General features: G+C 39.1%; 1 protein-coding gene across 1 annotated transcript in view; it reads left to right on the top strand.

Annotated features, from left to right (window-relative positions):
* OCA2 (OCA2 melanosomal transmembrane protein) overlaps nucleotides 1-22,893 on the top strand; it is a 189,865-nt gene that overhangs the window by 69,716 nt on the left and 97,256 nt on the right. Inside the window, exons 10-14 of the mRNA XM_057404472.1 lie at nucleotides 12,064-12,135; nucleotides 13,057-13,122; nucleotides 14,180-14,236; nucleotides 15,270-15,394; nucleotides 20,718-20,856. Coding sequence (XP_057260455.1) covers nucleotides 12,064-12,135; nucleotides 13,057-13,122; nucleotides 14,180-14,236; nucleotides 15,270-15,394; nucleotides 20,718-20,856 — 459 coding nt within the window. The remainder of the gene's footprint in view (nucleotides 1-12,063; nucleotides 12,136-13,056; nucleotides 13,123-14,179; nucleotides 14,237-15,269; nucleotides 15,395-20,717; nucleotides 20,857-22,893) is intronic.

The raw sequence follows: 22,893 nt of genomic DNA, 5'->3' as shown, positions 1-22,893 counted from the left end.
TCTGCAATGTTTTATGCTGAGATAGAAATGGAGCCAAAAGGTAGGGCCTGGAGAGTGAACTTCCTAGTCTAAACCAGAAATCAGAAGTGTTGTGACTCTGGGCATTGCGTGGAACCTGAATCCTATGTAGTGAAACCTAAATCATAAAATCCAGTAGAAAAATTTAGCTTGAATTAAAATCTAGCCTCCTCTGAATCATGTGGGCTGCATCCTTCTAGGGCAGCATGGGATAGTGTATCTGCTTTGGAGTCCCTATCACCGCAAAGCACCATCACCATTCAAAAGTATACTCTAAATTTCTTTTTCCCTACCCAGCTGAAAATGCGCAATATAATAAGAGCAGACTTAGAATCATAGAGCCATAGAATAGTTAGGGTTGGAGAGGAACTTAAGATCATCTAGTTCCAACCCCTGTGCCATGGGCAGGGACACCTCACACTAAACCATGCTGCCCAAAGCCTCATGCAACGTGGCCTTGAACACCGCCAGGGATGGAGCATTCACAATTTCCCTGGGAAACCCATTCCAGTGCCTCACCACCCTCACAGTAAAGAACTTCCTCCTTATATCCAATCTAAATTTCCCCTCTTTAAGTTTTAACCCGTTAGCCCTTGTCCTATCACTACAGCCCATAATGAAGAGTCCCTCCCCAGCATCCCTATAGGCCCCCTTCAGATACTGGAAGGCTGCTATGAGGTCTCCACGCAGCCTTCTCTTCTCCAGGCTGAACAGCCCCAACTTTCTCAGCCTGTCTTCATATGGGAGGTGCTCCAGTTCCCTGATCATCCTTGTGGCCTTCCTCTGGACTTGTTCCAACAGTTCCATGTCTTTATTTATGTTGAGGACACCAGAACTGCACACAATACACCAAGTGAGGTCTCAGGAGAGCAGAGTAGAGGGGCAGGATCACCTCCTTTGACCTGCTAGTCACACTCCTTTTAATGCAGCCCAGGGTACAGTTGACTTTCTGGACTGCAAGTGCACACTGAAGCCAGCTCATGTTCATTTTCTCATCAACCAACACCCCCAAGTCCTTCTCCTCAGGGCTGCTCTGAATCTCTTCTCTGCCCAACCTGTAGCTGTGTCTGGGATTGCTCTGACACAGGTGTAGGACCTTGCACTTGGCATGGTTAAACTTCATGAGGGTGGCCTCAGCCCACCTCACAAGCTTGTCAAGGTCCCTCTGGATGGCATTCCTTCCCTCCAGCGTATCAACCGAACCACACAGCTTGGTGTCATCGGCAAACTTGCTGAGGGCGCACTCAATCCCACTGTCCATGTCAGCGACAAAGATGTTGAACAAGACCGGTCCCAACACCGATCCCTGAGGGACACCACTCGTTACTGGTCTCCAGCCGGACATTGAGCCATTGACCACAGCTCTTTGCATGCAGCCATCCAGCCAGTTCTTTATCCAGCGAGTGGTCCACCCATCAAATTGATGTCTCTCCAATTTAAAGACAAGGATGTCATGTGGGACAGGGTCAAATGCTTTGCACAAGCCCAGGTAGGTGATGTCAACTGCTCTGTCCATCAGTTCTGTAGCCCCATCATAGAAGGCCACCAAATTGGTCAGGCAGGGTTTCCCTTTAGTGAAGCCGTGCTGGCTGTCACCAAGCACCTTGTTGTTTTTCATGTGCCTTAGCATGCCTTCCAGGAGAATCTGCTCCAAGATTTTGCCAGGCACAGAGGTGAGACTGACTGGTCTGTAATTCCCCGGGTCATCCATTTTCCCCTTCTTGAAAATGGGGGTTATATTTCCCTTTTTCCAGTCGTCGGGAACTTCCCCTGGCTGCCATGATTTCTCAAATATGATGGCCACTGGCTTATCAACTTCATTTGCCAGCTCCTTCAGGACTTGTGAGTTGACTTCATCAGGTCCATGGACTTGCACACATTCAGGTCTTGCAGTCTCCATGAATAATACTTTTAAGACATAAACTAAGGGTGTGCATTTGGAATGGTATCAAGGTATGCAAAGCAGGAACAGGCAGTAAAACCTGCTGAGATAGGTGTTGGAGGACTGCATTGAACAAACGCATCCCGACACGTGGTGGATCTTCTGTCCTGTCCCCCAGAGTGGACTACACACCCTAGAAGTTCTCCCAGAAAGAACAGCCTGTGACTGACCTAGCAACTAAACTGCCTGGACTATCAAGGCTTAAGGTCATTCCCTGCCTTTCTCTTATTTAAGAGAAGGGTGTGACCTCTGTGCATTTTGAAAGACTCAAAATGACTTCAAAGCAGCTCTGCAGGAGCGTCTTTGCAACACTGAAAGTTGCTGCTTATGATGAGCATTGGATCAGTACACCTGAGGTGCCTGGATTTCTGCTGCTTGGATAGAGCCACTGTCATCAACAAGGAGTCTCCAACAGACAAAGCCAATACCAGTTAGATAAGCTACAGTCACTTTTACTTGCTGTAACTGCAGCAAAAAGGGTGTAAATGAAGCAGAGTGCTGTAAGGCAAGTATAGGATAAGTTTAAATTCAAACAAAAATATGGTATAACAGCAAGCAAAATCCCCAGCTTAATATCTTGTAACAATGGTTTTGTATTATTACTATAAATATTGATTTTACACTGACTGTTGCCTAATTGATAGATCTATCTTCTTAGATGTCTGGCTCTGCTCTGATTATGTGTGCTTTAAGGAAAAATACCTTCTTTTTGGGTGCTATGGTACTTCTGTAGTATGTAAATTGTCCTTAATTGAGAAATTACTAGGAAAAAGTTGCCACTGGATGGTGCTGCTTGCTATTCTAAGGAATTGATAGGATTGTCCACTTTAAAAGATATTGTTGCCCAGGCTTCACTTTATGCAGAATGTAATGTTTTGAAATAATAGGAGTCATATTTTCAACAGTAAGTGTAAAAACTAATTTCCAAATTTTCATTTTCTATTTTCTGTCGCCTTTTAAAACTAATTTTGAACTGCATTTTGTTCAATTTTTGAAAGACTGTCAAACACATACGTATTGCCCTCCCTTGCATACTGTGCATGATGTTGCAGGTTGTTTTTTTTCCTTTCTTGAGACAGGCAATAGAACATTAAATTAGCTTAATTGAATGCTGATGTTCAGCTTCTACCCTGCCTATGGCAACCAAAGGGCCATGAAGCCTTAAAATTTTAACAGGGTGATAGAACACACATACACTTCTAATGCACAAAATCAGGGATAAGAACCACTCAGCTTCTTTTTGGGCCTCAAGTGGTGTCTTCCTTCAGCAAGAGCAAGGGCAAAAGTAAGTAAAAAAGCATGAGAGAGTGTAGGTGGCAGGCATGGAGCAAGATGTGAGAAGAAAGGCAGAGAAGAAAACTGGAGTGAGAAAGAGAGACATCAGTGATTAAAGACTCCCCAGAGGAACTGCTGGCTAGAGCTGAAAGCTTCCTATAAAGGTAATGTGAGTGCTGCAGTTTGACGTACTTTTGTTCATAGTGCATGGCTGTAATTCTGTATGGTCATATTACCCTAATATTGGAAGAAGACTGACAAAGATTCACACAGGGGAAGTAAAATAGGTTTGCTTTTTGGGATTTGCTCCATGTAATTTCTTTATGAGAAATTCACAGACTCATTAGTCTTGAGGATGCTGAGATAACTGGGGAAATACAGATGGTGGCATCTTCTTCAGTTTCAGAAGACATTCCGAAACTGCAAAGATGGTCTTGCAGCCCCACCCCCAAATTGTGCGTTTAGGGCACAAAACTGAGTATACATTGGGAATAATATCAAGGCATGTGGAATGGATGGAGACAGCAAAGTCTGCTGAAATAGGTGCTGGAGGACAGGACTGATCCTTGCAAGAAGGTTTTGCAAGACTGAAAGCTTGTTGCCAGGCCAGCCTGTTGATATACCAAGGCTTGGGACATGCCAGCCCACAGTAGTGGTCTGATTTATCCTCTTCAAGGTAACAACATCTGTCCTTTTTTTAATGGCTCATGACCAGATCTATCTACTTTAGTCACACAGCAAATATTTCTTGTAGCTAAAACATTACAGAAGTGAGGTGCCTTGGCTTATACATATGATCAGCATCCTCTCTTTCCACAGGACTCCACTTTCTATTAATCTGACCTAACTCAAGACCCTGATTTACAGAATATCAGCTCATTCATTTCTCTATGCCTCTGTCCAATTTTACATAAAGTCAAAACCCTCAAATTCATTGCAAATAAAAAGACTCACTTTTAGGATTTGGCTCTGAGGGGCTCTGCAACTATCAGATGTTACTGGATATTCCCCTTCTAGTGTTTCCTGGAGGTGTATAAAAATAATTTTCTTACATCAGAGACATCCCAACAGGCAAAGGCCAGAAAACATCTGCCAGTGGCTATAATGATAGAGATATGACAGACTCTTATTTTTTTTTTTTGTATGAATCTGATAGAAATATTTACTAAGCGTGATGCTATATACCTTTTTATTCCCAATTGTTATTAGCAATATTCTGTGGTGAGAAGTTATTTCAAAACCAGACTCTACTTAGAAGTCTAGCAGTCATTTCAACCTTCATTATATATGAATAATCCCTCTTCTTGATCCTCTGATCTGTATAAATGTTGTTTCCCTCCTTACTTCCTGGATCCACAATCCTTTTTCCAGCTGTTTTTTTTTTTTTTTGAGTTTCCAAGGCATGAAAATATAAGGGTTACAATAGTTTTGTTTATCCCATTAAATAAGGATATGTTTATCCTTGCATCCTTCTAGTGCTACTTTGAACCAGTTAATTCAATATTCCATATCAGCATGAATCTTTAGCCCATCCAATTTTCTCTACAAGCAGCAAGTGCTGGTATCACCGAGTAAAAAAGCTCACAGACAGTGAAAAGATTATGCACCTTATTCATTCAAATCCTTTGATAGAGCTATGGAGTAACAAATACTTTTGCAAAATCTAGAAACAGCTCATAGATTTTCTATATAGAATAGGGGAATGAATTAATAAATAATTTATTCACAGAAAATAATTTGATCTCCTTAAGTCACTCTCTCTCCCTCTCCTCCTATGCAGTTGTGTTGTACATATAGAGAGAATTGTTGTCAGCTGGTGAAACTTTCTGGCTTACTGTAGTTACTTAATCATTGAATTTCAGGGTTATTCTTCCTAGAAAAAACTCCCCAAATATCCCTACTTTGTATTTCTTAGACTGCTCAATCAACATACCATAGGAAAAACAGTGAACTAATACAGGTGTTAGTGTGCCTTGGATACCATATAGTATTACTTTTAATCACCTTCTGTTTAAAGATAATCATCTTGTGTAGTGCCATCTTATATTTTGAAACATTGTATTAGAAAGTGGCAAATTGCTGCCTTCTATGCCTTTCCCTAAGGCAGGGTTGCTTATACCATGACCTTCTCCGCTGACATTGAATTCAAGCAGGTGATTTGGCATGCTATCTGAGTGAAAACAAACATTATAGCAGAATGTCGTAGGTGGGTGCTTTCTTACCTTGGGGTTGTGCAGAAGTTTGTTATATTCTATAGCACAGTTTGCTATAGAATCTGATGTTGATATTAAAGAAAACCCCAAGCAAGTCTTTTAGAGCTAAGAATTTGTCTGTAAAAATCGCTTATTGATGTATAGCGAATGTTCTGGGGTTTTTGTTTTGGGATCTTTTTTTGTTTCCCCCCTCTGCCTCCTCCCCCCAGTTACAGGGATCATCCCTTTATAGTGCAATTAAGAATGCATGTTAGTACTAAAATATGCAGTAAGCTGTTGATCCAGGGTTAGTTGGTTTTTTTTCAAGCAAGGCATACTTATTATGCACCGTGATGCAGTTTTGATATATTTTTACTTATTAAAAGGATATTAATAATAAGATTTTGTAAGAAATTTGACATAGTGTAAAGTCATATTTTATGATTCATGCGTCTGCATATGTAGGGTACACAGAGATAATGTCCTAATCTGCAGACAAAGATAGAAATAGATGTTCTTGCTGTTACTGATTTTTGTAATGCTTGTTAAAACTTTGGGATACACATAATCTTTCAGCAGCTGTACCCTACATGGCTGCCTCAAGAAGTGATTTAGTCCACCCCTGAGTACTGCATCAGTGTAAGTCATACTTTCTAAACTATGTCAAGCAGTTCCCTTTTGCTTCATTAAAATCCTCACAGAATTTACTTGTTACTGCTTAACTAAGTAATTCTAAGGCAATTAATTTTCCATTATCATTCATTTTGCACTAGCTGTTGAGACACATCCACTGTAAGGGGTTCCCATGTGCTGGGAAGAGTGCCTCACAGCTGAAAAAGCTGCAGTACTGTTTCTGCAGAGCTTGTGTAGGGAGCAACACAGGGGGAGGAGGTAAAGCATTAGCTGCCATCACTAGCTGAAGGGAACGTATGTTGCTATACCTTCACTAATTAGTACTGGTTAATGGTCTGTTTAATATAGGTGAGCATGAAGAAAATCAAGTACACATGTTTGGCTCCACTGACCTTCATTTTCTGATACTCTGATCTCATCTATACCTGACTACGTGCTGTATTTCTAGTCTATCGGTTTATATTCTGCCCAAATTGTGCAATTTACTAGCAGTAAAGCAAATTTTTATCAACTAAGAATTTGATGCCATTCAGCTTTGAACTCTGCCCTGCGGTAGATCCACTTCAAAGTATTGCAAGGCTTTTTTTTTTGGCCCTTGTTGTTTCCTAACATAACCTGAAATTTTCAGTTTTGTTACTTGACAGAATTAGGAAATTTAGCTAAATTAGTTAAATTACCATTGTATTTCTGCAAATTTATCTGATGACAGTTTCAGGCTTTGGGATTTATTTTGCAAACTGTAACTGGGTCAAATACATGTAACATGAAAAACTGAAGTTTCCTCTGTATCCTCCTAAAACAGCTGGAATAGTCCAAGGCAAAACAGACCACCAGATTTTTAAAGCATGTGACAGCAAATGATAACACAGTCTCCAAAAAGGGATCTGACTGAGGAAAATCTTTTCGGAGGCAGACTAATGCTATCTTGATTATCTTCAGAATAACCAAGACTCTTTGTCTTTGAAAAAAACCTCTTCTACTGCTAACCCAATAAACCCTTATTAAAACATGAAAAGGAATAGACATAAAACATGTCAGGAAAAAAGCTATCCTAGAACAAACTTACTCTCCTTGTCCCCTGAGAATAAAGAACTAAACTAGAGATGTTATAAAGTCTAAGGGGGATTTGGCTGTTGATTCGACAGAGAAGGTCTTAGATACTCTTGAGGTAGGTGAAAAATACATAAAACCCATATGTGTATATAGGCTTGGGAATAACTGCCTCCTGTTGAAATACAGCAATGCTGTTACTCTATTGAATGAAACTAATTTACCAGTAAAATAAGTAATTCAATGCAACAGGCTTCACTGGAAAAATAATGGATAAGAAATGAATTGAGTCATTTGAAGATTTACATTAAAGTCACTGACAGTCATCTTTCAACTGCCATTTATCACTTATAAATAAGGACTTGTGGAAATAAATGTTTGGCATGATGTGTCATTTATAAAATATCTTCAGAAGCACAATCTGGAAATACGCATACCCTGGATTTGAGCTGAGAAATGTGTGCTCTGAAATAGCATACAGGTAACCATTCAATTGCCTTCTAAATAATTTCCTTTTATCTCCTGGAGCACCGTATAAGATAACGTGTCTGGAATTTTGAATCTTCTTCATAGTGATGCTGTTGCAGTCTACAAAAGATTTGATGAACTCTGTGCAAACATTCCAAAGCCCTTTCAGAGAGATAAAATTAAATCTGGAGAAGGTTTAGGTTGTCTGAGTCCAGCTTGCCTTATAGCTCTGGAAAAGTATATTTTTAATTCATATCAAGCACAAAAACTTGTGGTGTAAATGATATGGGTTACTTTCATTTCTCACCTTAAAATTAACTATTAATTGAGAATGGAACTATCAGACAGAACCAGCATCCAGCACACTGTGTTTTATCATGCAGTAAGGATTCATAAGACAAACTTTCTATAGATAATTATGAAACGAAATAACTATAAAAATTTTTCTCAATCTTTGCCCATTCTGAGCTGACCCTATAGCATGACCCTATGATGTTGCTGTTGCCACACCTGCGCTGTTGGTGTCTTTGAGAGCCTCTGTTGTTGCAGCTTTGGGTGTTTTTGTTACTTCTATATAATTCTGTAAATATACATTTCCTTTTTGAAATCTCTTCAGCAGTCAGCCTAGTGATATCCTGAATCAGTGAGCTCTATGACAGAGTCATGAAATGTGAAGAGTGAAATCTGGGCTGCATTATGTTCAGTAGCAGCTTGTATTGAGATAACTGTCCCTTTACAGAAGGCAAACACCATCCCTTGCTGTTTCATTAAGTCAGCATTGCTAGGCAATAGTCAGACAAATATAAAGATGCTGTTAATGGTGAAAATGACCCTTCTGTGAAGAAATTATAAGGCTTGTAGTTGGGTTGGGAGGTGGGGAGTTCCATTTTGCAAACTGATGATAGACTAAAATCTTTGTATCTTCCTTGTCCTCTCTTTCACGTCTAAATGGCTTTTGCTTGTTTTTTTTTGGCTTTTTTTTTTTTTTAAGAAAACTTTCTGGGAAATGAGGCAAGCGACTTTTATAGTAAGTGCATTTTACATTACATTACATTAAAACTGACTAAATCATTGAAATGTGAGGATTCACAGTGGTGTGATGGAAGAAATAAGATGAAATAAGAGGTCACTTTGAGATGTGGCTTTTATAGAATAAAGGCCACAGAGGATGGGAACATGTAAGGAGGTATTCACATGCAAGAGAGTGGAAACAAAAATGCAGGTAAGAGGCAAGGTGTAGAGAATGTGGAAGATTGGGCAGAAGGGTTGTTTTGAAGTATGCCTGATGGAAAGAATTTTAGTCATGGCTTTTGTCAAAGGAATGAGTACCATGTCGCTGAACAGTGGCCCAGGGAAGAGTTTATTAGTGTTGGGAGATGCATTTTGAAAAGAAGAGATGAAATAGAGAGGAAAATGTAGATACCAAGATGCAAGAGATATTGACTATGTCAGTGTCTTTGATGAGTACACGTTGCACTGAGTCTTTTATTGGAATTTGTTCACCTTTGTGTTTGAAGTAACTTTTGGCCCACCATTTCCTTCTGCTTCCATTCCTAGATAGTACATGAGAAGTCAACCTAGTCAGGCTGATGCAGTCAACCCAAATTTGTGATCTTATAGGCAATTCATATTTGAAAGAGAAATGCTATAAATTGGAGTTCAGTGTGACTGTCTTTGCTTACTAGAGAATACAGAAATTTCTCAAGGACAATAAGAATCTGATGAACACCTATTATTTCTCACTTAATCTTTCCAAACGTATTTTAGATTCAGAACTTCACCAGATCTCTCAGCTTTCCTGGGGTTAAATCTCTGTCTTAATTTATTTCTGAGCTTTTTTTGTACCTTTGCTTATGGGTACACTCTGAGATTCATCCTCAAATGATACTCATCCTCCTGCCAGGCTTCAAAAGGTTTGTATCAAATTTGTACTATTTTCCAAAATAATAATAATAATGAAATTTTAGTTAATATAATGCCCTCCAAATGTGTAGTAGATGGAAGTGTGATTCAAAAAGTGTCACAGCTTCTAGGCTGCATCTCTTCATTTCTCCATTTGTAAGCTTTTTTAAAATGACTTTGCAAATATATATATACTTTTTTGAGTTTGCTTTATAGTGAAAAAATTAGAGTAATCCATTCATTCCTAAACCTCCCCAAATCTCAGCTTTTACATATTTACATGTCTTGGAGTTTCTGTAAGTGCGCTTTCTAGGCTTTATGTTACCATAGAACTTCTACTTAATAGTTTGCTCGAATGAAGAGGTGTACATATTACAAGTTTTTTGTAACAGAGCTTTGCACCTGAATAATCTGTGTTCATTCTTCAGGATATACTTTTGTACATCCTTCTTGAAATATCACCAGGACGAAGGAACTGTCAGAATAACTCCGTTTGAACAGAATTTTTTCCCCATCTTGCTGCTGAAATTAGTGCAAATTTCACCCATAGGTGACAGGAAACTCTTGGAGCTGAAAGCACAGTCAGTACAATGCATGCAACTAAGTACACAAGAGCGATGGGAGAAATGCTTATGTGAAAATATGTAAAAAAATTAAAGCCAGTCAAATCTTGGTAAAAAACACGGTGTCTTTCTGAGAACTGCAAAAGAGGTAACATGTATGGTGATTAGATGAGAAGAAAGCCTTCAGCCCCCGAACAGCTGAGTTTGGCCCGCAGTACCTTATCCTTGAGCATGCTTTGCCCTGGTAAGAAGCTGATCCCCCTCTGTAACCAAGACCTCTGCTTCATGTCTTTTATCGGAAAGAACTGTAAGGTATGATTGCTGCAACCTGTCATCAGTCACAAGAACTATCAAATGCTCCCCCACTTTGCAGAATCAGAAGGGCCATATGTATGTGTTCATATGAATCCTCTGAAACTGGAAATCAAAGATGAAACAGTGACATATCACATGCATTTCTATGGGAGCTGGTGGGAGCTGTAAGGTGTGCTATTTACTTTTAGGTCATTAGGACATATAATCCTTGTTCTGATCTCCTGCTTTGTCACTACAAATAGGTTATTCTGCAGTCCATTTTGAAGAAAAACATATGAGAATGAGACAGATTTTTTTTTTGACTCCTACATCAATGATTTCTGTATTTATTTTTCTAGTAATTTGGTAAATTGCTTGGCTGTTTACCATTACTGTAAAAAAAATCTATGTTCAAAGAAAAGAAACAAAGCCAAATCTTTTCTGTTTTCTTTTCCTTTACAGGCAGGCAGGAAGGCCTTTAATGGCCCACATCCTACTGTTTCTTATCAGCAAAATATTTTTATGAAATTATCAACCAGTGCAATATTTTTAGACTGCCTTATTTCTTTCTGAGAAATAATTCTTGTGTCTGAATAATATTTAAGCCCATTAATAGGAAATGCTGTTCATTAGATACAGTCTTTTGTAGTGTGATTTTCATTAATTACATTCTTACTCTAACTGAGTTATTTTACACAATCTGTGATCTTCCAGTCATAGTCAATTAAATAACTATAAATGAGCACTTGGAGGAAAAAGCACATTTTCAGGGCATGCTTGCTTTTATACTTTCTCTTTTAGAATTTTAAGTACAATTTATTCATTAGATACATAGACATGGACAAATGTCCATATAATGTAGTAATTGCTTCAGTATTAAATGAATGTCTGTGTTGTGTTTAGGGGTTTGGATGCTATTTTCAAATGCACTGCTTGTATGCTTGAGAAACATTATAGATAGATAGAGGAGAAGCATTGTTCAAGGCTGGGTTATACACTGGTGAGAGGAACTGAGGAGGCTGTGGCAAAGGTGTCCAGTAGATTTTATTCTTGGAGTCAAAACACTTTGTAGAGAAAATGCTGATGTAAAGAAACACTTTCTGAAGGAAGAAAACTGTGGGAGAGAGACATAAAGCAAATGTACAGGCTTGACAGATCTGTCTGTGCCCAGAACTGGACTTGGAATCTCACAGTCTAGTATGTTTCTGTATGCATAGGATGCATCTGTTCCAGGTCTGAGCTATTTGCTTGGGAATTACTTTATTGACATTGGAGATGAACAAGAATCTATAAAGAATGAGGTGAACAATTCCTGTCTTCTTTCCATGAGCTGTGAAGGGAAGCCAACAGGACTAGGCTTTTTGATCAATAAGTTAAGGAAGGCAAATTGCTTACCTTCTCGGGCCACTCATTGCCAAATATAAGAAACTGGTTCTGAAGTCTCTTCTCTGCCCTGAGATCAGACCTGAGACTTCCTAGCAGGGTTTTGCGCAAGCATGGCTTCTTTTTTTTTTTTTTCAATAACATCCTACAGGAAGGCAAACCAATCAGCCATTCTGTAGTCAGGGCTTTTTGAATGAGAATGGGGTGGAATGAGTAAAAAAACTCCAAATAAACCAAGAAAATCATCAACTACATGATTTTTGTTTATTATTTTCCCTCCTCCTTTTTAATAGTAAGGAGATGTTTATTAGAGTCTCTGGTGAATTCTCACCCTTTGTTGCAGATTGTCCACAGGACCCTTGCTGCGATGCTTGGATCTTTGGCAGCTTTAGCTGCCTTAGCTACTGTTGGGGAGGTAAGTTGTCAGACTGTAAGTGCTCACATTGCTTCTGGGTATGTTATCATAAATTGCCGCGTTTGCCCTGTTATGACTGGGCATGTGACAAAGCAGAGTTTTTCAAGAGAAAGAGATGGTAAGGCAGATATTGGGATGGGGAAACATCTTGAGGGAAAGAAGTCAGCCTTGAGTATAGACAAGAAGAATAGGAAAAAGGTCAGTTGGTGGTATTTTGTTCTGATTTGCAGGAGACCAAGTACAACTGTTTTCATCTTAATGCTGAGTTACCGTAATGCTGTTATTTTCAGTAATGTGAAGTTACCAAGCACACCTAAATGGAAATACATTGCCTTATACTATGCTAAATAATTACACCTCATGCTTACACCTTCCAGTCCTTCCCTGCTCACTCTTTCCCCAAACCTCCCCCCACCACCCACCCCCCCCCCCCCCCCCCCCGTCCCCCCCGGCTTATTCTTAGTAGATATTTAATGAAACCTTTGACTGTTTTTCTTTGTTTTATTTTCTCATAACTGGTCACCACATCATTGCTATATTCCCCTAATTTCTTTCCAGTTTGTTCACAGGTGAAGTGGTATGGTTGTGTTCCCTTACAAAAAAGGAAACTAGGGTGCACTATATAATTCAGCTATCTTTTATGTCTGCAATGTTACGTAAGGAACAACTAGATAAACCTATAGCCTAATGTAGGCTTTTGATAATGACCCACTTAGGATCCCAGCAGTACTTTGAATTAGTAATAATAATAATAATAATGGTAATAATAAAGAGTCCTTTTTGTGTACCTTGTAGGAACACATCAATTTCCATCTTAACTTATTTAAATGGTTCATTAATTAAGTGGAGTTTAAATTTCATAGCGAATAAAAAATCAGGTGTTTTCTGGCATTCTCTGGTACTTGTATTTTTTGATTGCAGAGGCCAAGTATCGTCAAAGTGGTGGAGTGGATTGACTATGAGACACTGGCACTGCTGTTTGGAATGGTGACTAAAGCATATCTTTTGCTCTGAATGTGTTGAGTTAATCACATTCAATATAGAGATGTTTCCCTCTTAAACATTTTGTTAATTGTATTTTACTGAGAAATGGTATGATGAAAGTCTGGGCCTTGAGGGATTTATCCAAAAGGAGGATGATCAGACTTCTGAAGGAGCCTTTTGAAAATGTTGATCCCTTTCCATTTTTTTCAAAATGTGTAAAATTGTGTTTAACATACTAAAACCATCCTTGAGGTCTATAAATGGAAAGACCTGTTTAAATGCCAAGTATTATCACTGTCATTTATCTGGTTAATTTTGTTTACTCAAAACCTTCCCCAAGCACAGTCTGGTGGAAAAGTTGTTTTCTTTGTCTTAGTGCTATGTTTGGAGCCACAGAAAAAGCAAACTAGAAATGAAGAAAAATATCTGATCAGATGATAATCATATATTATTTTAAACACTTTGCTCAGAGCTATTTATGGTAAAAAGATTTCTCCAAGTGCTATTAAACTCTAACACAAAATATACAATATAAAGAGACAAAATTACAATTATCTGTTTTCATTCTGAAGTTTATTTATTTCCTGACACTGCTCCCTGCCTTCCCCACAGAAAAGGAAAAAAAAATAAAATCTGTTGGTAACAAAGATGGAAGGACAGGAATCTTCTCAGAAATGTGGGAAAATGCAAGTAGTTCTTGGAGCTGCTGTCTTCTGCTCTCTGTATAGTGTTACTGCAGAAAGCAAAGACACTTACTGGCTTTTCTTAATGACAGAAGGGAGATACATTGAGTATTTAAGGTGTGGTGCCTAATTAATTATTACAACTAAAATTCAACCAGACTAGTATGACATTTACAGACTGCTTATGTTGAGAACTAAATTTCACAATTGACGAGAGATATCTGGCAGCTGTACTGGAAATCCTAATAAGACGGTAATTAGCTTCTCAGAAGTGTCTCAGATAAGAAGGACTTTCATCAGGTTCACAAACTACATTGCTTTGTTTTTGTGTAATAATTCCATTGAAAGTTATTCTCTTTTCCCTCATATTTTGGTAGATGGTTTTGGTGGCCATATTTTCAGAGACTGGCTTCTTTGACTACTGTGCAGTAAAGGTGGGCTTTTTTTTGTACTCTTAAATTACTACTGGATTAATCAAGTTAATACTTATTCAGCTGTGTTGCCAAGCACTATCTTTGAAGAACCTTTCTTTGGGCAGTGTCTACTTATCACGTTAGAAATCACTGTGGTCAACTTATAATTTTGAGAAATCTCTTAGGGATGAAAGGAAGCCTTGAAGGCAATTCTGTTTCTACAAGAGAAAGGTAAAGGCCTCCCTATGCTACACAAGCATATGGGCAATATAAAGCTGAATTATTCCCCAGGACTACCCCAGGGCTGCAGTTCCACTGCAACTGCAATCTGTATTAATGCCTGACAGAGGGGGAGAGGAAATATGGGAGCTATCATTAGCTGTATGATCACGCATGAAAAATGGCCACAGAGTTTTGCACAGTAGCAGAACCAGAGATTACATTAAAATGGCAATTCTGATGGATTGGTTGTAAAACAAGTATTACCCATGATGAGGGACTACTTCACCTACTGCAAAGCTCAATTTTCTTGAGAAGGGTGGAAAGAAAGAAAATAAAAATCACAAGGAGGACTGCTTTGAGCATAGAATCCCTAAACAAAACATAGGTGGACACAACCCCTGGCTACATAGATGCTCACACTGTGTAGCCCTGGCCATCCTGCTCTGAGGATGGGGAAGGTGTCCCAGCGTGTGGAGGAGATTGGCGGTCTCAACCACATTAGTCGCCCTGGGGGTGTAGGCAGAAGAGGATGGCTAAGCCCTGCTCCTGCCACAGCCCCCTTCATGCCTGGCATGGTGTTTCTTCAGACTTGTCTCTTCCTGTGCATGATGAAAGTATTTGCTTCCAATTTCTTCCATGAAATGTTTTCTTGCTAAATTAATTAATATTGGAGAGGGTGCTGTTGGAGGTGCATGGAGTACTAATGCTCTGAGCTCACTCTTGCCTCATCTTTGGTGAAGTTATTTTATCTATCATTTTTTTAAAAAGCTAAGATGGAGTGATCTAATCCCTTTCATTTTTGTTTTGTTTGTCTGTTTGTTTGTCTTATTAGGCTTATCGATTCTCTAGAGGCAGGGTGTGGGCCATGATTACATTTCTGTGTCTCATTGCTGCAATTCTTTCTGCATTTTTGGACAACGTTACCACTATGCTGCTCTTTACTCCAGTAACCATAAGGTACTTTATCGTTATGGTTTTTGAATTGGTCTCTTATAGCTAGCAATCAGTAGCAGACATGTGTGCAAAAAAGCCTGTTTGGACTTTTTTTTTATCTTTTAAATGGAAATCAAAACTTCAAATACTCCTATTGTAGTAGAGTGAAGAGCTAACATTTTCAAAGGGATGGGTTGTGTTTTCTCTTTGAGTTCATAGAGAGTGCATATCTGAAGCCTGTTACTCTGTCTTGGCAGCTAACTATTCTGGTTTGTCTTCATATCTGAACTGCAATAGCATATTGCACCAAATGCTCCCGACTAGAGAATTTCTTCTTTTCTTTCCTGTAAGCAGAGAGAATTATTTAATTAAAACTGCCTTGTCCTTTGCTGGCTAATATCTATATACAATTTTAGATACTAATTTATGTTTTAATGAAGTCATTATCCCTTCTAATACTGGGCACAAATAAATTAAAAAAATCAACCAACAGATTTATTTTGAAATATGAGGCTGAAATTTCTTCCTGCTGGTGATCATGACACTGGTACAGCAGTGGTTAATTCCACAATTTGAGATTCAATATTTGGAACTGTCATGCTTTAAGCCTAGTTGGTAACTCAGAACCACTCCCCCCACTTCCTCCCCCCAACTCCCGGAGGGATGGGGAGGAGAATCAAAAGACTGTAACTCCCACGGGTTGAGATAAAAACAGTCCAGTAACTAAGATATAACACAAACCACTACTGCTACCGCCAATAATAATAATGAGAAGGGAAATAACAAGGGAAGAGAATACAACCACTCACCACCCGCTGACTGATACCCAGCCCAACTGAGCAGTGATCTAGCCCTTCCGGGTAACTGCCCCCAGTTTATATAGTGGGCATGACATGCTGTGGTATGGAATACCTCTGGCTAGTTTGGGTCAGGTGTCCTGGCAGAGCATGAGACTCACAAAGTCCTTGGTCAGAGTAAACGTTACTGAGCAGCAACTAAAAACATCGTTGTTATCAGCGTTGTTCCCAGGCTGAAAGTCAAAAACCCAGCGCTGCACCAGCTACTAAGAAGGAGAAAAATTACTGCTACTGCTGAACCCAGGACAGGAACTTTTCATAGAGAACTGTGAATTTAATTAATTCAGATTTCTGTAAATTAGTATCATATGATTTGCAACTAGATTAAATCAATATGTGATTATAAATTATTGTTTAACCTGAATTTAATCTGTGTCTGGCCAGGCAAATCTGGTTAATCCAGTTCAGTTTTGGAACCACCTGTTGTGTTTTTAAAATTATTGATGTAATGCTTGCAGTCATTATCACATTAAAGTACACAAAATTCTATTAAGATATGCTCCCACTTTAAAACGTAGCATAAAACAGTAAAAACCAATTTTGCAAGTAGAATATATTTTAGATTGGGAAACAGCTGGTGAATGAAAACCCCATTTTTCTTCTGTCTCATTATATTTTAAAGAGGTCACTTTGCCTAACTGCAGATAATAATTTCACCTCTAGCAGGAAAGCAACACTGGAACTATTAAACACCAAGGTTTCTTTAGCTATGTTGCAGAATATTTTGAATTAACTATAATTTGGAATAGATTGAAATCCAGATGTCAATGCATCATGAAAGAATTCTGTTCACAGGCATTGCTACTGTAGCATTTATTCCATTTTCAAAGGATCAAAGAATAGCCCAGGTTGGAAGGGACCTCAAAAGACCGTTTGGTCCAACATTTCATGGGAAAGGAAGCCTAGCTGAGATTATCTAGAGTTCTCTTCAATCACGACTTGAAAGCCTCCAGTGATAGAGAATCCACCACATCCCTGGGGAGGTTGTTCTAGTGGTTAATTGTTCTTACCATGATCTTTTTTTTTCTTATATTAAAAGGAAATCTCTCCTAGTGCAACTTGTACTTGTTGCCCCTTGTCTTCTCCGTGTGGTTCCTTGTGAAGTGAGAGTCTTTGTAGCCACCCTTTAAGTACTAGAGTTTTATACTAAATGTACCCCAAATACTTTAGTTTTATACTAAATAAGTTTGTAACACTAAAGAAGGGGAAACTCTATGTGGGTAGCATTTTTATTCGAGTCACTCTCAAAGCCAGAACAAAATTTTATCTTGCCTAGTAAAACCAGCTAATTGCCCATTTCTAAAAGCTTCATGCTGGAGGTAATTTTTTTTTTTTTTTATCTTACTGCCATTGTCTTCAGTCCTTGTCTACAGCTTCACTGTGTTGCACTGTGCTGTCATTGCCATGGAGATAAAGCTTGCAGAAAATCCTACTGACTCTATTAATATAAGGATTTTTATTTCCATAGATAAGGCATAAAACATAATACTTGTTCCACTCTGCATTTTGTAGTAAGATGATGATAAAAAAAATTAATAACTACCCCTTTTTGCCTGTAGTTTATTTTCAAGATACTTTGTTATTTGGAGCTAGAAAAGGCTGATAGTTTTTCACATGGGGAATTATACAACCAGGGTAATTAAACAGAAGTTTGATCCTGATCTATAGCTAACACATTCTGATTATTTTATACTTTGGGCTTGGCATTTCTTGGTCAGAGGTTCTTCAAGCTATCACTAAGTTCATCAAAAAGAGTCATTAAAAAAAGTTAAGGTTGTATTTTGAAACATTCAGAAATCAAGGAGTGATGAAGTTAGAATTACAACTAATGTCTTATGCCACAACTGATGCAATTGGTCCAGTTGTACTGCAAAGTACTCTTTAACTGCATAATTTTATGCTTTTGGAGAAATAGTGTATTTTTGCATAGTTGTGTTTTTTTTTTTTCTGGAGAGTCTATGTGCTGATGTATGTGTCATCTGACAGTGTTTTTTTCTGAGTTTTAAATTGACTCTGTTGACAGCCTAAGTGATGTTCTGGCTTTGGCTGGGGTAGAGTTAATTTCTTCACAGCAGCTGGCATAGGGCTATATTTTGGATTTGTGCTGGAAACAGTGTTGATAACACTGATGATTTCATTACTGCTGAGCAGTGCCTACACAGAGCCAAGGCCTTTTCTGCTCCTCACCCCACCAGTGAGTACGCTGGGTGTGTACAAGATGCTGAGAGGGGTCTCAGCCAGGACAGCTGACTCCAACTGACCCTAGGAATATCCCATAACATATGGCATCATGCTCAGCACATACAGTTGGGGAAATAAGAAGGAAGGGGAGATGTTTGGAGTGATGGTGTTTGTCTTCCCAAGTAACTGCTAAGGGTGATGTAGCCCTGCTTTCCTGTAGATGGCTGAACACCTGCCTGCCCATGGGAAGTGGTGAATGAATTCCTTGGTTTGCTTTTCTTGCATGAAGGGCTTTTGCTTTACTTGTTAACTGTCTTTATCTCAACACAGAAGTTTTCTGACTTTTACTCTTTGGGTTCTATTCCCCATCCCACCAGGGTAGAATGACAGACCAGCTGTGAGGGGCTTAGTTGAGTGAGGGGCTTAGTGTGGAGTGTGGAGTTGAGTCACAACAGAGTAGCAAGTTGAGCTTTTCTGCAATATACACGTCTCTTTAAAATATAGGTTTTAATAATACAGACTTAGACTGAACAGTGAAGCTCCACTCTTCCTTCAGGGGAATGTGTGACAGCACTACAGTGAAAGCAATCCTGAGAAAGCATTCTTGCTGCCTACACTTCCCCACATCCTGTATGAGGTAGAGGGGGCAATAATTCAAGCGTGGCCTCCATCTTTACACACTGGAGCAACATTCTGATAATTTACGAGCAGGAAAGCAGTCATCCCTTATTCCAAAGTGCTTAAGTGTGACCTTAACTTTCAGCCTTTAATACCACGGCCCAAGTTTATAGCCAAACATGTACTTCACAATTGAGAGGATTGTGTGGATCCCTGCATAAATGTAATTTGTGTGACTTGAAGTAATCTGTGTGAAGATTACTGTGTGTAAGTGAGCTCTGATTTTAAATGGATCATGAGGTTACTGAGTCAACTGTGGTATTTGCTTCGGCACTTTTAGATGCTTCTTATGTAATGAGCATTTTACTTTTTCTTACAGAAGAAGCATCTAACTAAAGAAGCTTTAAATATTTCTAAACAGCTAAAAACATTTTGAGTTTTTTTTTAATAATGAGGAATCTGTATTTTCTACTCTTGTTGCATGGCAAACAGAAGTACTCATGATCAAGCTTTAGAGAAGGGGAAAAATAGAATCATAGAATCATAGAATAGTTAGGGTTGGAAAGGACCTTAAGATCATCTAGTTCCAACCCCGCTGCCATGGGCAGGGACACCTCACAGAAAACCATATCACCCAAGGCCTCGTCCAACCTGGTGTTGAACACTGCCAGGGATGGAGCATTCACAATGTCCCTGGGAAGCCCATTCCAGTGCCTCACCACCCTAACAGGAAAGAATTTCCCCCTTATATCCAACCTAAACTTCCCCTGTTTAAGTTTTAACCCGTCACCCCTTGTCCTGTCACTACAGTCCCTAATGAAGAGTCCCTCCCCAGCATCCCTATAGGCCCCTTTCAGATACTGGAAGGCTGCTATGAGGTCTCCACGCAGCCTTCTCTTCTCCAGGCTGAACAGCCCCAACTTCCTCAGCCTATCTTCATACGGGAGGTGCTCCAGTCCCCTGATCATCCTCATGGCCCTTCCCTGGACTTGTTCCAACAGTTCCATGTCCTTTTTATGTTGAGGACACCAGAACTGCACACAATACTCCAGGTGAGGTCTCAGGAGAGCAGAGTAGAGGGGCAGGATCACCTCCTTCGACCTGCTAGTCACACTCCTTTTGATGCAGCCCAGGATATGGAATAAATCAGATAAACCTAGGCTGAAAGCTGAGGTCTTTAATACATGATTCATGGTTAACAGGGAGCCTGTGCAATCCCCTACCCCTGCTTCGCACAAGAAAGCTAATAACTGATGCTGAGTGCAGAGCCTGTGGTTGCCCAGAATAGTTTTCCATAGGTCAGTGTAGTTTGGGGACCATGGTTTAAAAAGCTGTATGGTGCTGAAAATTTGAAATGCTACTTTCTGTGCACTCCAACTTTCTTAATAGTTGATTATTTTTAACGAAATGCTTTTTTCATTATTGAGTTATAAATGTAAAAAGAAATCTAGATTTTTTGCATTTACATTACTATAATTATTGTAGCACATATAATGTAGCACAATTCAAGCTTTAACAACATATACACATGTAGCTATTATGTTTAAAATCCTGCAAATTTTCAGTGAAATTACTGTATTTTATAAATTTTATAATTTATTTAATTGTAATTTTATATAATTTATAATTTTAATGTTTAATGTACTTTAGTCTTAGGCTGAGAGGTTAATTTCATTCTCTTTATACTACAGGCTCTGTGAGGTACTTAATCTTGATCCTAGGCATGTCCTGATTGCAGAAGTAATCTTCACAAACATTGGAGGGGCTGCCACAGCTGTTGGGGATCCTCCAAATGTGATTATTGTTTCAAAGCGGGAGCTGAGAAAAAAGGTATGTACTGAAAGCTGTTTGGCTACTAAAATTAAGTACAAATGTTGACTTAGTTTTAAACCTTCTCGTATCCCAGACAGCAAAATAAACAGAATATAATCCACTTTTTCTGCCGTGCTATCTCTTAGTATGACAATCGGGCAGAACAGAGTTATATTTTGGAGACAAAGATTGCAATGAAGAATAGACTTTTTGATATGGACTAAGAATACCAGTTTTTTATTTTTGTGGTGATGGTGTGGAGGATTTCCTTGTCAATGGCGAAGTGAAGAAAGAAGCAAAACAATGGAGGGCTCTAAAGAAAGGACAGCAAGTTGGGAAAAAAAACGAAAGAAAAAGGTAAAAATGAAGAAAATCCAAACTTTTCCAGAATAGACTTTCTCTCAGAAGTTAAAAATAACAGGACAATTTGATTCCTTTTCAGAAATTTCAAACTAGAAGTAATTGTCCATATGCAAAACCCCACAATGTGAAAGGCTGTGCTGGCCCTGTAGACTCTGCTGCAAGAGACTTTGTCCTTCAGCTGCAGCCCAAAGGGATGCGGGGGTTTAAGGAGAGTGGGCACTCCTCCCATGAAGCACGGGCCGCAGCTGACTCCCACCTCCTGCCAACAATTTGGTATCCCCAGGCTGCAGTGACAGATTTTAACTTCCAACACTCAGCCTTTCTTTCTCTCATTTTGTTGGGTGGCTGGTGGATGGGACTGCAGGACTCCAGACACACCTGCTAGAGGGACTGTCTTGGTTCCACCATCTCCTCCCATCCACATGGCCCTCTCTGCCCTGTGGACAGGCAATGCCAATGCTGGCGGGTGTTCGTGTTTGCAGCCTTCAGCTTCTGGATGGAGCTGATGGTTGTGTGAGTTCTCCAGTCTTTCAGCTATCCCTGCCACCCTTGAACAAGAGGGCATCCAATCCCATATCTGCCTCTGACACTGTGATCCCCAGTATCTTTTGGCACATCACCCACCTCTCGTGTACTGGGGGTAGCAGAGAGGCAGTCTGCTCAGGATGCAAGGGGCAGCAGCTCTTGGGATGGGCAGCTCTGTTCTCCTCCTAGCCCTCCTACCCACACCCCCACCAAGCAGCACCACTGAAGGGGCTGTAAGGTAACATGCACATTTGTAAGGATGCCAAGCCCGTGTTTTCTGGTTTGGCCAGTTGTCATAAACCCCCAAAACAGATAAATCTAAAGGAATTCAAAATAGTTTATGTGCTAGTGTGAAAATACCTGTGCAAGTGGGATGAGGGAACTATAGTACAAAACAAACATATATATATATATATTTTTTTTTTTTTAATTTGGAGTCAATTACATTTCTATTGCTGTACAAAAAAAAGCATCTCTTCCAATTAACTGAATACATTCAAATTAATTAAGTACTGTCCAGGTTGGAAAATGTCTTTGAAAGTTCATAGCATTTAATAAACTGAATGTTTACCTTCAAAATATTTGAAATGTGCTGCAATTAGTTTGTTCAGATGATGACTTTGGAGACTCTGTAATATTCATGGCTGTGGATTTGATAGCTAAATTTTACATTTTAAATATGAAATCTGTGCAACTATTTAAAACTTCTAAAAGAGAATAATTAGCACCTGCCAGGCAGGTCATTTTCCTAAATACTCAGAAACTCATCATCTTTGTAGAACCTTTAGAAGTGGCTATAAACATGGGAAGCAATTAAGCAATCACATTGAAAGGAAACAATTTTACATTTCTCTTGAATAAGGTATTGATAATTTTAGGAGGACATAGATGTATAAATACCATAGAAATGTGACATTATAGCAAATTCAGTATTTGAAACAAGCACAAAAACTTTCCAAATGTTTTCACTCTGGATTGTTTCCACATCTTTTGCTGCATCACAGAAATAAGGATGTAAGAACATTGATCATATTTAACACAGGACCATGGGACTTGTACTGTTATTTTCCTATATTCTCAACCGTTATATCTATCTACATAAATATTTTTATATAGATCACAGTCTATGGTCAGAGACCTATCCTTGGCTCTGAGGCTGAGTGGCAT

The sequence above is a fragment of the Pezoporus wallicus genome, unplaced genomic scaffold, assembly GCF_028554395.1.
Source record: "Pezoporus wallicus isolate ANWC-B61680 ecotype Strahan unplaced genomic scaffold, APGP_CSIRO_Pwel_v1 contig_5787, whole genome shotgun sequence".
Taxonomy (NCBI): domain Eukaryota; kingdom Metazoa; phylum Chordata; class Aves; order Psittaciformes; family Psittacidae; genus Pezoporus; species Pezoporus wallicus.
The sequence above is the reverse complement of the archived record's forward strand: the minus strand, read 5'-3'. Positions and strand labels throughout refer to the sequence as shown.